The 15,008-nt window shown below is 44.7% G+C and overlaps 1 protein-coding gene across 5 annotated transcripts; it reads left to right on the top strand.

Annotated features, from left to right (window-relative positions):
* The first annotated feature begins 385 nt into the window (after positions 1 to 385).
* Positions 386 to 14,973, top strand: nudt18 (nudix (nucleoside diphosphate linked moiety X)-type motif 18). 5 transcript variants are annotated; one of them, XM_038989712.1, is made up of 5 exons: positions 3,162 to 3,250; positions 11,947 to 12,038; positions 12,921 to 12,982; positions 13,097 to 13,310; positions 13,660 to 14,973. In XM_038989712.1, the coding sequence occupies exons 4-5, from the start codon at positions 13,109 to 13,111 to the stop codon at positions 14,259 to 14,261; spliced, it is 804 nt and encodes a 267-aa protein (XP_038845640.1). In that variant the 5' UTR covers positions 3,162 to 3,250; positions 11,947 to 12,038; positions 12,921 to 12,982; positions 13,097 to 13,108; the 3' UTR covers positions 14,262 to 14,973. The 5 variants fall into 5 exon arrangements, with proteins under 5 accessions (XP_038845657.1, XP_038845629.1, XP_038845666.1 ...); XM_038989729.1 differs by lacking the exons at positions 3,162 to 3,250; positions 11,947 to 12,038 and adding an exon at positions 386 to 525; XM_038989701.1 differs by lacking the exons at positions 11,947 to 12,038; positions 12,921 to 12,982 and adding an exon at positions 386 to 525 and having other exon boundaries at positions 3,067 to 3,250.
* Positions 14,974 to 15,008: the final 35 nt, after the last annotated feature.

Genomic DNA, 15,008 nt, shown 5'->3' with positions numbered 1-15,008 from the left:
TATGGACTGAACAATGCTAAATAACGTTAGCTATGCTAACTAACATTAGTTCCTACTTGGTAGCCACAAGATTGTAACGTTTCACAGGTTACAGTTGTCTAATATGTTACTCGTTTTAGCGTAGAAGGGTTGTTATAACGTCTTGAAATGTGTGTGATGATTTATGCGCACTATGCATGATGTTAGCGGCAAACGATGTCGGAACTGCAAACGTCTTTGCTAGTTAGCTACTGTGTTAGTTATCCCGGAAGGGCTTGCTGGAACAGAAAGTGCTGGGGCGGTCCTTTGTAAAACAATAGGTCATGATTCGTTCAATTCGAAACCGGGATATCCAACCAGTGTAGGGTGCCGCCTTGAAGTCTGAGGCACAGACACAATATTATCGTTGTTTCTTGCAACACATCAAAGCCTCTCAACTAGTCAAGGACATAAAGAGGCCGATGTTAGTAAGATTAGCTGAGCTCACCTGTCAAGTAAACAAGCCAGCCGACTCCGACGGTCAAAGTTGATGTCACTTCAGTGAAGGTAATTGATATAAATACCACCACATGTAATTTCTTATTATTACTTTGGTAATGTCGAGACTTTAATTTGTACACCCATTCAACAGCGACATCAAAACAATGCTGAATGGCTGTCCTAGCTACAGTAGCGCACCTACGATATGTTTTTAAATATACCAGATAGGTGCAATGTAGTGTTTTATAGGTGCATCCATAGTAATACGGCGCAACTGGAGAAATTAGGGTGACGTAACTTGCTAAAGCGAAGGTCACGTCGACAGTTTTGACCTTGTCACACATGTATTCGAACCAGTGAACTTTAATTAGGATACTGGCCCATCGCGTCAGGCTGGCTACTTGCCGCCGGAAAAGCGATACTTGCATGCGAAATTTAGCCACTGAATATTAATTAACATGTCATTGGCAATATCTGACATCTTTCCTTGTACAAAGGGTAAAATCTACTTAACTTAGTCCACTCTGTTAGTAACCGATTATAGTTTTGGAAACGGAACTGTATTGAGATCAAATGTTTCGTCGATGAGAAATCGCAGAATTTCGGCCAAAATCCATCTTATCCTGTCCCACTGCCGGCCACTGGGCTTTCCTCTTACCACCATATTTGGTAGTGAGTGGAAACGCCAACCGGATACTTCACATTTATACATCCAGTGAAATGTCTCATTATAAACTGGGTGGTTCGAGCCCTGAATGCTGATTGGCTGACAGCCGTGGTATACCACGGGTATGACAAAACATGTATTTTTACTACTCTAATTACGTTGGTAACCAGTTTATAATAGCAATAAAGCACCTTGTGGTTTTGTGATATCACCAATATACCACAGCTAAGGGCTGTATCCGTCATGCATAAGAACAGCCCTTGGCAGTGTAATATTGGCCATATCAAACCCCCAAGGATGCCTTACTGCTTAATTGTTCAATCTGTGCCGACACTATAGGTAAGGGATAATCAACGAGGGGATATGCGGTCTATGGAAAATAATGAACTACATGGAAAGTTTGTTCTAAGACCTGCTGGCGGAGTGGAACTGACCTTCCATGAAGTTGCATTATTTTCCAGAGAACGCATAGAGCCCCGAGTTGATTATACCCTTTCATACCATGGCATTGTTGAATACTCATTTCTTATTGGCTTGAAGGGCATTCTAGAGCGTGCATTATTTTCCTATAACGCATGGTATATCGGCACAGCAGAATTCAATGGCTATAGTTCATTCTTACATTTAGTTTGAGCTGCTTTTTAAAGCAAAAGTTGAATTGGAAACATTGGTATTGTTTAATTAGATTTTCATAATAGCAAGCTAGGACTGATGGTTTGGTTAGCCCAACTAGCAAGTGTTTGGTTACCATGGCAACTACTGTAGCCATCCATTTAATTTGCCAGCTACTTCAGTGGATGTTGAACAGATTTCTAGCAGCAAATCTGTTTATCACTTTTATACCATGGCTATAATTTTTATCAACAAGTGGCTATGCATTCTATGGAAAATAATGAACGACGTGGAAGGTGTGTTCCACAACATGCTAGCTGATGTCAAATTAATTTCTCAACTCCTAATATTGAGCAAATTACTCATTGGAGCCAATTACTCACCGGAGCATCTGACATAGGCTTAGAAAAAGCACCCGCCGGTAGGCTATCAGTGCAGCAAGTGCTGCTGGTAAGCTTTCTTGACTTGGGCATGGTTTCTAGATAGGGCCACACCTCATTCATTAAACATTAGCTTACATTTTGTATCATCTGACTCTTTCTGCCAACCAACACACACCTGTCACCAACCTAAACAAGAATGTACCTTTATTTCTTGAGCTTACTGAGTATACACCAGATCTTTTCATGACTGACCAGGTGAAAGCTATGATCCCTTTTTGATGTCACTCGTTAAAACCGCTTCAAAACAGTGTAGAAAAACGGGAGGAGACAGGTTAAAAAATATATTAAGACAATTGAGAATGTGGGTCATTCAGGGGGTGAATGGGCAAGGACAAATATTTAAGTGCCTTTGAACGGGGTAGGGTAGTAGGTGCCAGGTACACCGGTTTGAGTGTGTCGAACTAACGCTGCTGGGTTAAGTTTCCCTTGTGTATCAAGAATGGTCCACCACCCAAAGGACATCCAGCCACCTTGACACAACAGTGGGAAGCATTGGGGTCAACATGGGCCAGCATCCCTGTGGAATGCTTTTGACACCTTGTAGAGTCCATGCACCAATGAATTGAGGCTGTTCTGAGAGCAAAAGGGGGTGGGGTGGTGCACAGCTCAATATTATGAAGGTGTTCCTTATGTTTGGTATACTCAGTGTATGTGCTAATGTTACAATAATTCAGGGAAAAGCATTAGCTGACACACCAAAAAAATGTTTGTAGAGGTATTGATTAACAGAAGATAAACTGTATGAAAATAAAGTCTCACACTAAATGCTCCAAAAATGTTATGAATAAACCTCAGCAAACATTTTGAAACGGTGATTGAGATTTTTCCCGTTAAATTGTTGGGAGCATAGATGGGATGTGCAACTTTCTATGCATCTCTTTGCAGGGACCAGGCTTGTCCTGTGGGGTCACCTGCAGTTATGAATGTGAACAATGATGTGGAAAAGCTTTTAAATGGTGAAGGACTAGAAGTGAACGACGAGTTCGATTCGGCACCCGCAGAGGTCCAAGCAGTTGCCTTGAGGAAAACGATAACCTACATCGTCAGCGCTGTCATCTTCAATGAAAAGGTAGTGAGCAATGAACTCTGTAAGGATAAGGGATTAATTCACCAAGCTAAAGAGCTAAGTAAGTTAATTAGGTCACTTACTAACCTGACACATTACCATTCTATCATGCAGAAGTCCGCATGGCCTAAGGACATTAGACTTCTGTGGCCTTTGTCTAAAATAAATGTACAGTAGGAATTGATGGCACTTACATTTCCAGTTAAACTTAATTCCTGCTTTAAAAATGTTTCAAACATGATATAGCTCATTTCTACATTTATAGCCAGTATCATGGCTCTGCTTTCAGCTACATCGTGCCTTCAGAAAGTATTGATACCCCTTGACTTAACACATTTTGTTGTTACAGCTTGAATTCAAAATAGATTTCTCACCCATCTACACACACAATACCCCAGAATGACAAAGTGAAAACATGTTTAGAAATAAACACATTGAGAATGAAATACAGAAATAATTTATATAAGTTTTGATTTGTGTTCACACCCCTTTGCTATGACACTCCAAATTGAGCTCAGGTGCATCCATATTCCTTTGATCATCCTTGATGTCACACCAAACTTGGAGTCCACCTGTGCCAATTCAATTGTTTGGACATGATTTAGAAAAGACACACCTGTCTATATAAGGCCCCACAGTGCAATTCAGAGCAGAAACTATACTATGAAGTCCAAGGAATTGTCCATAGATCTCAGAGATACAATTGTGATGAGGCATATCTGGGGAAGGGTATAAAAAAATGTCTAGAGTGTTGAAAGTTTCCAAGAGCACAGTGGTCTCCATCATTGGGAAATGGAAGAAATGTCAAACATCTCAGACTTTGCCTAGAACTGGCCATCCAACCAAACTAAGCAACTGGGCAAGAAGGACCTTGGTCAGAGAGGTGACCAAGAACCCAATGACCACTGACCGAACTACAGAGTTCTTTGGCTGAGATGGAAGAACCTGCCAGTAATAATGATTGTTAAAATCCCGAAATATGATTTGGCACCTAGCCATGCAATATCATAAGGTACTGCCTTCATTACCTTGTTTAGGAAGCTCATTGGATCCCAGGGTGGGGTAAAATGTACATATGTTTTCCACTTTTGCAGACAGCTACAGCTAGCTTTTAAGTTTTGGTAGTGGCGCACTGAATAATTAAAGCTAGTCGGCGAAGCTTTGATCAGCATGGATATCTGAAAATGGCTGGGCACTGCCAAGAGCAAAAACTGAGGACCATGTTGAGACCGATGCCGAGTAGCCTGCTAGCCTGACCAGAGGTTGAGGAGAGCAGCAAATGCAATACCCACCCATCCCCCTCGCCGCCTGCTGACCAAAAAGATCGAAATGAGCCATGGCCTAGCACCAGTAGCATGAGGGTAACATCACAACAAACACCTGCACCTCCGTTACCCCAGCCACTAGCACCTGACGACATCTGTGAGGAGCCAGCACAGGTTTGTCTCGACACTTACCTGTGCCGCATTTTCAGTGGGAGAAAGCGCCTGGTTGAAGACCAGAGTGGCTTGAATATTCCCGCAAGGCAGATGCTGTTATCCTCGGCTCCAATGCTAATTCGGATAGAGCTTCACTCAAACTGGCTACTCAAGTTGGAAACATGCCAATGACAATACTAAAGGGCGGGGAAGCATACCTCTTTAAAAAGCATGTGAAATGCATGATTATGAAAAACACGAAGCGCAATGGAAAAAAATAACTCCACTCATATGAATACTGAGCAGCTAATAAAGTATTTCGGGGATTGTGGACGTTGGGAGTTTATTGCAGTAAATGAGCGTCCTTTGGGAAGGAGTTTGGATGCGATTGACTGAGGAGAAGGAAGCAGTAACTGGAGAAAAGGCAAGGAACTTGCAAAAGCATTTAGCACAATTCCACGTAATACAATACACATCCCATGACCTTCAGAACGAAATCATAGCTCGTAAGATTGTCAGAGGAAATTGGTGAATCGTGGTATACACTGAAAGTAGATGGAACCAAAGATCCAACTGGATGTGATTAACATTTCTATTGTTATTCGATCTGTAGACGCAAAAAAAGTGTGCGAGAGCGGTTGCTGCCAATGGCAACAAGCAAACAATGTGATGCTTTATCACTTACTAACCTTGTTATCTCAGAGCTAACAAATGTTGACCTCAGCATTGAAAATATTCTAAGTCAATGCTACAATGGGGTTAGTGTGATGTCCGGGAAACACGGGGGTGTGCAGAAAATATTGCAATATCAATTAAATCACTTAATGCCACGTGATAACTTTAAATCACCAACTGCATTTGCATGGGGTGCACGCTAGGTCGTCTGAGGCGGCAGAATGTCTTTTTCAATGTGTGTAGCTCCCTGTTCAAATTATTTGGGAAACCCACGGTTGCTGCACAGTACACTGGGGGAAAACTTAAGACTACTTGATCAGAGATGCTCTGGCCACCTCGCCAGTAATTTTGAAATCAAGTGACAGATGCTCTGTAAAATCGAGTCTACTCACGTATATGGCACAGATGTGAGACTTGAGGCCAAGGCTTATTGTAAGCAGCGATAGAGCCAAACTTTGAGTTTATTGCTAACATGACTTTCAATCCTGGGGCTCCGACCCTTCTGAACGCAGCAACTTTTTAGAATCTACTGATCTGATCATCGGTGTCACTTGTCCGCACTATTTTTATTTAACCTTTATTTAACCAGGTAGACAAGTTGAGAACAAGTTCTCATTTACAATTGCGACCTGGCCAAGATAAAGCAAAGCAGTTCGACACATACAACAACAGAGTTACACATGGAGTAAAACAAACATACAGGCAATAAGTCTATATACAATGTGAGCAAATGAGGTGAGATAAGGGTGGTAAAGGCAAAAAAGGCCATGGTGCCGAAGTAAAACACTGGAATGGTAGATTTGCAGTGGAAGAATGTGCAAAATATAAATAATGGTGTGCAAAGGAGCTAAATAAATACAGTAAGGGAAGAGGTAGTTTGGGCTAAATTATAGATGGGCTATGTACAGGTGCAGTATCCTGTGAGCTGCTCTGACAGCTGGTGCTTAAAGCTAGTGAGGGAGATAAGTGTTTCCAGTTTCAGAGATTATTGTAGTTCGTTCCAGTCATTGGCAGCAGAGAACTGGAAGGAGAGGCGGCCAAAGGAGGATTTGGCTTTGGGGGTGACCAGAAAGATATACCTGCTGGAGCGCGTGCTACAGGTGGGTGTTGCTATGGTGACCAGCGAGCTGAGATAAGGGGGGACTTTACCTAGCAGGGTCTTGTAGATGACCTGGAGCCAGTGGGTTTAGCGACGAGTATGAAGCGAGGGCTAGCCAACGAGAGCGTACAGGTCGCAGTGGTGGGTAGTATATGGGGCTTTGGTGACAAAACGGATGGCACTGTGATAGACTGCATCCAATTTATTGAGTAGGGTATTGGAGGCTATTTTGTAAATGACATCGCCGAAGTCAGTTTTACGAGGGTATGTTTGGCAGCATGAGTGAAGGATGCTTTGTTGTGAAATAGGAAGCCAATTCTAGATTTAACTTTGGATTGGAGATGCTTAATGTGAGTCTGGAAGGAGAGTTTAGTCTAACCAGACACCTAGGTAGTTGTCCACATATTCTAAGTCAGAACTGTCCAGAGTAGTGATGCTGGACGGGGGGGGCAGGTAGCGATCGGTTGAAGAGCATGCATTTAGTTTTACTTGTATTTAAGAGCAGTTGGAGGCCACGGAAGGAGAGTTGTATGGCATTGAAGCTCGTCTGGAGGGTTGTTAAGTGTCCAGAGAATGGCCAGAAGCATACAGAATGGTGTCATCTGCGTAGAGGTGGATCAGAGACTCACCAGCAGCAAGAGCGACATCATTTATGTATATAGAGAAGAGAGTCGGCCCAAGAATTGAACCCTGTGGCACCCCCAGAGACTGCCAGAGTCCCGGACAACATGCCCTCCAATTTGACACTGATCTCTGTCTGAGAAGTAGTTGGTGAACCAGGCGAGGCAATCATTTGAGAAACCAAGGCTATCGAGTCTGCCGATGAGGATGTGGTGATTGAGAGTCGAAAGCCTTGGCCAGGTCAACGAATACGGCTGCACGCTCAAGGTCGTTCAGGACCTTGAGCGTGGCTGAGGTGCACCCATGACCAGCTCTGAAACCAGATTGCATAGCGAAAAAGGTGCGGTGGGATTCAAAATGGTCAGTAATCTGTTTGACTTGGCTTTCGAAGACATTAGAAAAGGCAGAGTAGGATAGATATAGGTCTGTAGCAGTTTGGGTCAAGAGTGTTCCCCCCCTTTGAGGAGGAGGATGACCGCAGCTGATTTCCAATCTTTGGGAATCTCAGACGACACGAAAGAGGTTGAACAGGCTAGTAATAGGGGTTGCAACAATTTCGGCAGATAATTTTAGAAAGAAAGGGTCCAGATTGTCTAGCCCGGCTGATTTGTAGGGGTCCAGATTTTGCAGCTCCTTCAGAACATCAGCTGACTGGATTTGGGAGAAGGAGAAATGGGGAAGGCCTGGGCAAGTTGCTGTGGGGGATGCAGTGCTGTTGACCGGGGTAGGGGTAGCCAGGTGGAAAGCATGGCCAGCCGTAGAAAAATGCTTATTGAAATTCTCAATTATAGTGGATTTATCGGTGGTGAGTTTCCTATCCTCAGTGGTGGGCAGCTGGGAGGAGGTGTTCTTATTCTCCATGGACTTTACAGTGTACCAGAACTTTTTTGAGTTTGTGTTGCAGGAAGCAAATTTCTACTTGAAAAAGCTAGCCTTTTCTAACTGCCTGTGTATATTGGTTTCTAGCTTCCCTGAAAAGTTGCATATCACGGGGCTGTTCGATGCTAATGCACAACGCCACAGGATGTTTTTGTGTTAGTTAAGGGCAGTCAGGGCTGGAGAGAACCAAGGGCTATATCTGTTCCTGGTTCTAAATTTCTTGAATGGGGCATGCTTATTTAAGATGGTGAGGAAGGCATTTAAAAAACAAACAGGCATCCTCTACTGATGGGATGAGGTCAATATCCATCCAGGATACCCGGGCCAGGTCGATTAGAAAGGCCTGCTCGCTGAAGTGTTTCAGGAAGCGTTTGACAGTGATGAGTGGAGGTCGTTTGACCGCTGACCCATTACGGATGCAGGCAGTGAGGCAGTGATCGCTGAGATGTTGGTTGAAAACAGCAGAGGTGTATTTAGAGGGCAAGTTGGTTAGGATGATATCTATGAGGGTGCCCGTGTTTACAGCTTTTGGGTGGTACCTGGTAGGTTCATTGATAATTTGTGTGAGATTGAGGGCATCAAGCTTAGATTGTAGGATGGCTGGGGTGTTAAGCATGTCCCAGTTTAGGTCACCTAGCAGCACGAGCTCTGAAGATAGATGGGGGGCAATCAGTTCACATATGGTGTCCAGAGCACAGCTAGGGGCAGAGGGTGGTCTATAGCAGGCGGCAATGGTGAGAGACTTGTTTTTAGAGAGGTGGATTTTTAAAAGTAGAAGTTCAAATTGTTTGTGTACAGACCTGGATAGTAGGACAGAACTCTGCAGGCTCTCTGCAGTAGATTACAACACCGCCCCCTTTGGCCGTTCTATCTTGTCTGAAAATGTTGTAGTTAGGGATGGCGATTTCAGAGTTTTTGGTGGTCTTCCTAAGCCAGGATTCAGACACGGCTAGGACATCCGAGTGTGCTAAAGCAGTGAATAAAACACACTTAGGGAGGAGGCTTCTAATGTTAACATGCATGAAACCAAGGCTATTACGGTTACAGAAGTCATCAAAAAAGAGTGCCTGGGGAATATGAGTGGAGCTAGGCACTGCAGGGCCTGGATTCACCTCTACATCACCAGAGGAACAGAGGGGGAGTAGGATACGGGTACGGCTAAAAGCTATGAGAATTGGTCGTCTAGGACGTCCGGAACAGAGTAAAAGGAGCAGGTTTCTGGGGCGATAAAATAGCTTCGAGGTATAATGTACAGACAAAGGTATGGTAGGATGTGAATACAGTGAAGGTAAACCTAGGCATTGAATGATGAGAGATATTGTCTCTTGAAACATCATTGAAACCAGGTGATGTCATCGCATGTGTGGGTGGTGGAACTGAAAGGTTGGATAAGGTATAATGAGCAGGGCTAGAGGCTCTACAGTGAAATAAGCCAATAAACACTAACCAGAACAGCAATGGACAAGGCATATTGACATTAAGGAGAGGCATGCTTAGCCGAGTGATCATAAGGGTCCAGTGAGTAGTGAGGTTGGTTGGGGTCACGGCGATTCAGACAGGTAGCTGGGCCATGGGTAGCAAGCTGGCAGAGGATGGAGGTCTGTTTTTAGCCACCTCGTGCGTTTCCGTCGGTAGATTGGTGGGGTTCCGTGTGGTAGAGGGGACCAATCCAAATGGCAAAATAGTTATAGTGGCCCAAGAAAATTGTCCGATAGACCTATTCAGATAGCAGCCAATAAGACAGCTAACGATTAGCGGGCCGCAGATGGGCCTTCAGGTTACGTTGCGACGGAGGGGCCAGTTGGATAACTCCCTCGGGCAGATAACGTCGGTAGTCCAGTCGTGAAGGCCCGGTGGGGGCTCCGCATCTGCAGTAAAACGGGTCCGGATAGGTGATTGTAACCCAGGAGTGGCTGATGGAACTCTTCAGCTGGATCGCTCCAGAATAATTTGTTTGCTCCGGGACCGACGGTAGCCAGTAGTCACTTGGATAGCAGCCAGCTAGCTGCAAGATCCAGGTGTAAATGTCCAGAGCTTGCGGTAGAAATCCGGGGATATGGAGAGAAAATAGGTCCGGTATGCTCTGGTCTGAGTCGCGTTGTACAAAACTGGCAACGGCTTTTTGAGCTAAAGGATAGCTGATGACCGCCAACCGTGGTTAGCTGAATACTAACGTTAGCCAGTGAACTAGCTAGCTTCTGTTGTGGATTTCAGATTTGAGGTGAATAATACCTTATTTATTTTTTTATTGGTGAGGCGGGTTGCAGGAGAGTTTTGAAGTTGAGTTTCGAAAAAATATATGCGAAGAAAATGTGTGTATGTATGTATATATATATACACACACTGCTCAAAAAAATAAAGGGAACACTTAAACAACACAATGTAACTCCAAGTCAATCACACTTCTGTGAAATCAAACTGTCCACTTAGGAAGCAACACTGATTGACAATAAATTTCACATGCTGTTGTGCAAATGGAATAGACAAAAGGTGGAAATTATAAGCAATTAGCAAGACACCCCCAATAAAGGAATGGTTCTGCAGGTGGTGACCACAGACCACTTCTCATTTCCTATGCTTCCTGGCTGATGTTTTGGTCACTTTTGAATGCTGGCGGTGCTTTCACTCTAGTGGTAGCATGAGACAGAGTCTACAACCCACACAAGTGGCTCAGGTAGTGCAGTTCATCCAGGATGGCACATCAATGCGAGCTGTGGCAAAAACGTTTGCTGTGTCTGTCAGCGTAGTGTCCAGAGCATGGAGGCGCTACCAGGAGACAGGCCAGTACATCAGGAGATGTGGAGGAGGCCGTAGGAGGGCAACAACCCAGCAGCAGGACCGCAACCTCCGCCTTTGTGCAAGGAGGTGCACTGCCGGAGCCCTGCAAAATGACCTCCAGCAGGCCACAAATGTGCATGTGTCTGCTCAAACGGTCAGAAACAGACTCCATGAGGGTGGTATGAGGGCCCGACGTCCACAGGTGGGGGTTGTGCTTACAGCTTAACACCATGCAGGACGTTTGGCATTTGCCAGAGAACACCAAGATTGGCAAATTCGCCACTGCCGCCCTGTGCTCTTCACAGATGAAAGCAGGTTCACACTGAGCACATGTGACAGACGTGACAGAGTCTGGAGACGCCGTGGAGAACGTTCTGCTGCCTGCAACATCCTCCAGCATGACCGGTTTGGCGGTGGGTCAGTCATGGTGTGGGGTGGCATTTCTTTGTGGGGCCGCACAGCCCTCCATGTGCTCGCCAGAGGTAGCCTGACTGCCATTAGGTACCGAGATGAGATCCTCAGACCCCTTGTGAGACCATATGCTGACACATGCACATTTGTGGCCTGCTGGAGGTCATTTTGCAGGGCTCTGGCAGTGCTCCTCCTTGCACAAAGGCGGAGGTAGCGGTCCTGCTGCTGGGTTGTTGCCCTCCTACGGCCTCCTCCACGTCTCCTGATGTACTGGCCTGTCTCCTGGTAGCGCCTCCATGCTCTGGACACTACGCTGACAGTCACAGCAAACCTTCTTGCCACAGCTCGCATTGATGTACCATCCTGGATGAGCTGCACTACCTGAGCCACTTGTGTGGGTTGTAGACTCCGTCTCATGCTACCACTAGAGTGAAAGCACCGCCAGCATTCAAAAGTGACCAAAACATCAGCCAGGAAGCATAGGAACTGAGAAGTGGTCTGTGGTCACCACCTGCAGAACCACTCCTTTATTGGGGGTGTCTTGCTAATTGCCTATAATTTCCACCTTTTGTCTATTCCATTTGCACAACAGCATGTGAAATTTATTGTCAATCAGTGTTGCTTCCTAAGTGGACAGTTTGATTTCACAGAAGTGTGATTGACTTGGAGTTACATTGTGTTGTTTAAGTGTTCCCTTTATTTTTTTGAGCAGTGTATATACAGTAGGGAGAACAAGTATTTGATACACTGCCGATTTTGCAGGTTCTCCTACTTACAAAGCTGTAATTTTTTTTGTAATTTTGTAATTTTTATCATAGGTACACTTCATCTGTGAGAGACGGAATCTAAAACAAATATCCAGAAAATGGTCGCCGTGTCAGAATGATTCATTCAATGGTTTTCCCCTCATGTAAGCCTGGTTGTTTGGCAGATTTTTTTTAATGTAACGTACTATTTACTTTAAGCCATTGCTTTTTACTTCAATGCATGTTAGATTTATGTGATTCTTAATGTCATTGCTTGCTTTTGCGGGTCTAATTCCTATTGATAGATATACAGCTTTCCCTTAATTTATGGGTATAGGAAAGTAGCCTGTTGGTTGTGCTCTGAGGTGAGCCCTGGCATGGTGTTCCTGTTGTCCTGGCTGTCCACATAAGTGGTACTGAAATTGGCAGTGAATCCTTTCATCGCACTAACTGACAGTAGCCTTCTGTCCATGGTCCTGAATCAATGGTTATGGTGTGTTTTAATTAGCTCATCACTTGGGCTACCAGTCTTCGTGGGGCTTCTCTTCAACATCCCATGCTTTCTTGTGTGCAAAATTGCAGTTGTGTATATGGCTGCATTTCAGATAGGCCTAGATTTTTGTATGTCGCAGTAGTATAGGACCAATAGCGTGGTTAGACATTTCAGCATGCCCGTTCTTTACGCTTTTGTGGCCTACCACGCCGTGGCTGAGCAGTTGTTGCTCTTTGACGTTTCCACTTCACAATAACAGCACTTAGTTGACCGAGGAAGCCCTATCAGGGCAGAAATTTGACCAACTGACTTGTTGAAAAGGTGGCATCCTATGACTGGGCCATGTTGGAAGGCACTGAGCTCTTCAGTAAGGCCATTCTGCCAATGTTTGTCTATGGAGATTGCATGGCTGCACTCAATTTCATACACCCGTTAGGAACGGGTGTGGCCGAATCCATTAATTTGGAAGGGTGTGTGTGTACACATGGCTGTGTTTCAGATAAATGTTTGTACATTGGTTCTACTGCTGTTCAAATCTACCTTGTTTTATTAGGGCTCCCCATGGATGTAACATGCCCCCTTAGGAATGTCATCCTGGAGTAAGGTCTGCAAGGGGTATGAATAGTTTCTGGTACTGTTTAAAAATATATATTTAAGACATCTCATTACACTTTTCATCAAGGTGCATCCTATTGTACGTACGTGTGTGTGTGTCACCTGTATTTGCAGAATGAGGTGCTCATGGTGCAGGAGGCCAAGGAGAATTGCTACAAACAGTGGTACCTTCCAGCTGGCCGTATGGAAGAAGGAGAGAGCATTGTGGAGGCCATGAAAAGGGAAGTGAAGGAAGAGGCTGGATTTGACTGCAAACCCATCACCCTGGTTCTGGTCCAAGAACAGGGGCCACAGTGGATCCGATTTGTTTTCTTGGCGGAGATTACAGGTAAAAGTTTATCCACGTATTTCAGCTTTTCATACAAATGGCAGGCTTAGAGTTGTGCTCAGCTTTTATATTCAAGAATGAGTGGGTGGGTATATACAAGTATGTGGACACCTTTCAGCCACACCCGTTGCAGGTGTATAAAATCAAGCACGCAGCCCTGCAATCTCCCTAGCCAAACATTGGCAGAATGGCCTTACTGAAGAGCTCAGTGACTTTCAATGTGGCACTGTCATTGGTTGCCACCATTCCAACAAGTCAATTTGTCAAGTTTTGTTTTGAACTTCTTGTATTCGGCAGCATTGATTAGTTACTTTTTTCACTGCTGTTCCCGCATATTTTCCTCCCTTAGGAGGCTCCCTGAAGACGACGGCAGAGGCTGATGGAGAGTCTCTCCAGGCTCAGTGGTGGGACCAAGACTCCCCACTCACCTTGAGGGGTCGTGACATCCTCAGACTCATCGATACCGCCCTGAAATACAGAAAGAAGCCCTGGCATCCTGTGGCTCACCCTATAGACATGTGCTGCCATGTTGTTGTACAGCGACTTCTCCTCACCTTCAGCAGCTCTGATGGGGTGCTTTGGCTCCTTTTGGGCAACATTAAGGACCTGCACCTCCCTGTGGCCGTGTCTGTGAAAACCCACACAGTCACATGGGCGGCCAACAAATTGGTACAAGAGGCCATGCCCTCCTCCTACTACGACCTCAACGTCAACACAAGGGGAATCCTGGGACTACAGCACAATGGAAGGGTCCCTGGGAAGACAGATGGACTCTGCTTCAACACAGTGGTGTCTTTAGAACACACTGGGGAGGGGCCACACACCAGTCAACCACCACTGATCGAGAGCCCTCGCTTTCAGTGGTACAAAGTGGAGAATCCTCAGCTAAGAGACCAGATTCAACAGAGAATAACTACTGGGTCCTTCCTTCCAGTGCATAGTCTCTACTAAGGAGGGGGTGAAATGACATTCCAAAAACAATACACTTTTTACTTGAAGATGATTTTGGGAATGCATTAGGAATGTGTGGGGCAAGTAGCTGTCTATGAGTGGCCAAAAGACATATGTACCTTTGAGAGCAGACATTACTACAGGCGATATAATGTTTATCAATTTGTACATTTGTCAAACACTAATCCAGAGCGACTGACAGTCAGAAAATGTACTCTTTGTACTGGTCCCCCATGGGAATCGACCCACAACCCTGGCGTTGCAAGCGCCATGCTCTACCAACAGCCACACAGGACCACCATTCCAAAAACTGCTGGAAAAGATTGCAAAAAACTTTTCACAAATAATTTGGGAAATGGACTGCAATACCCTTTTGATCAAATGTTCAATCAAGTCTGCTATTATTCAAAAACTACATTTAGCTACCAAACATGATCTAGCTTCATGATATGATCCATTTTAGATAATCCGCATGAAATCTAATACCCATGGCAGAAAAATCGATTTACTGTTATGAAAGCATGACATAGGTTGATTCAGCAATATGATGTTATGGCACACACAGGGTGACTAACAGTACAAAGCAAAAATAATCTCTTCAGCTATCACATTGTAGGAGAGGGACGCAAACTTCAATGCAGATACTCTCAGCATTATATTTGGTTGCACTGCTGCTCATGTCGCTGAGTCTGTTTAAAATACAGAAAACCAACTCTTAGTAAGCTAAATACTTTGAGGCTCATCTCA

This window comes from Salvelinus namaycush, chromosome 1 (assembly GCF_016432855.1).
Source record: "Salvelinus namaycush isolate Seneca chromosome 1, SaNama_1.0, whole genome shotgun sequence".
NCBI classification, from domain to species: domain Eukaryota; kingdom Metazoa; phylum Chordata; class Actinopteri; order Salmoniformes; family Salmonidae; genus Salvelinus; species Salvelinus namaycush.
This window is presented reverse-complemented; position numbering and strand designations above follow the sequence as displayed.

Excerpts from the sequence above, each read along its gene's own strand:
- nudt18 (XM_038989701.1), top strand. The coding sequence starts at position 3,101 with ATGAATGTGAACAATGATGTGGAAAAGCTTTTAAATGGTGAAGGACTA. Across the intron at positions 3,251-13,096 it reads CTGTCATCTTCAATGAAAAG|AATGAGGTGCTCATGGTGCA; the intron begins GTAGTGAGCAAT and ends CTGTATTTGCAG. Across the intron at positions 13,311-13,659 it reads TTTCTTGGCGGAGATTACAG|GAGGCTCCCTGAAGACGACG; the intron begins GTAAAAGTTTAT and ends TTCCTCCCTTAG.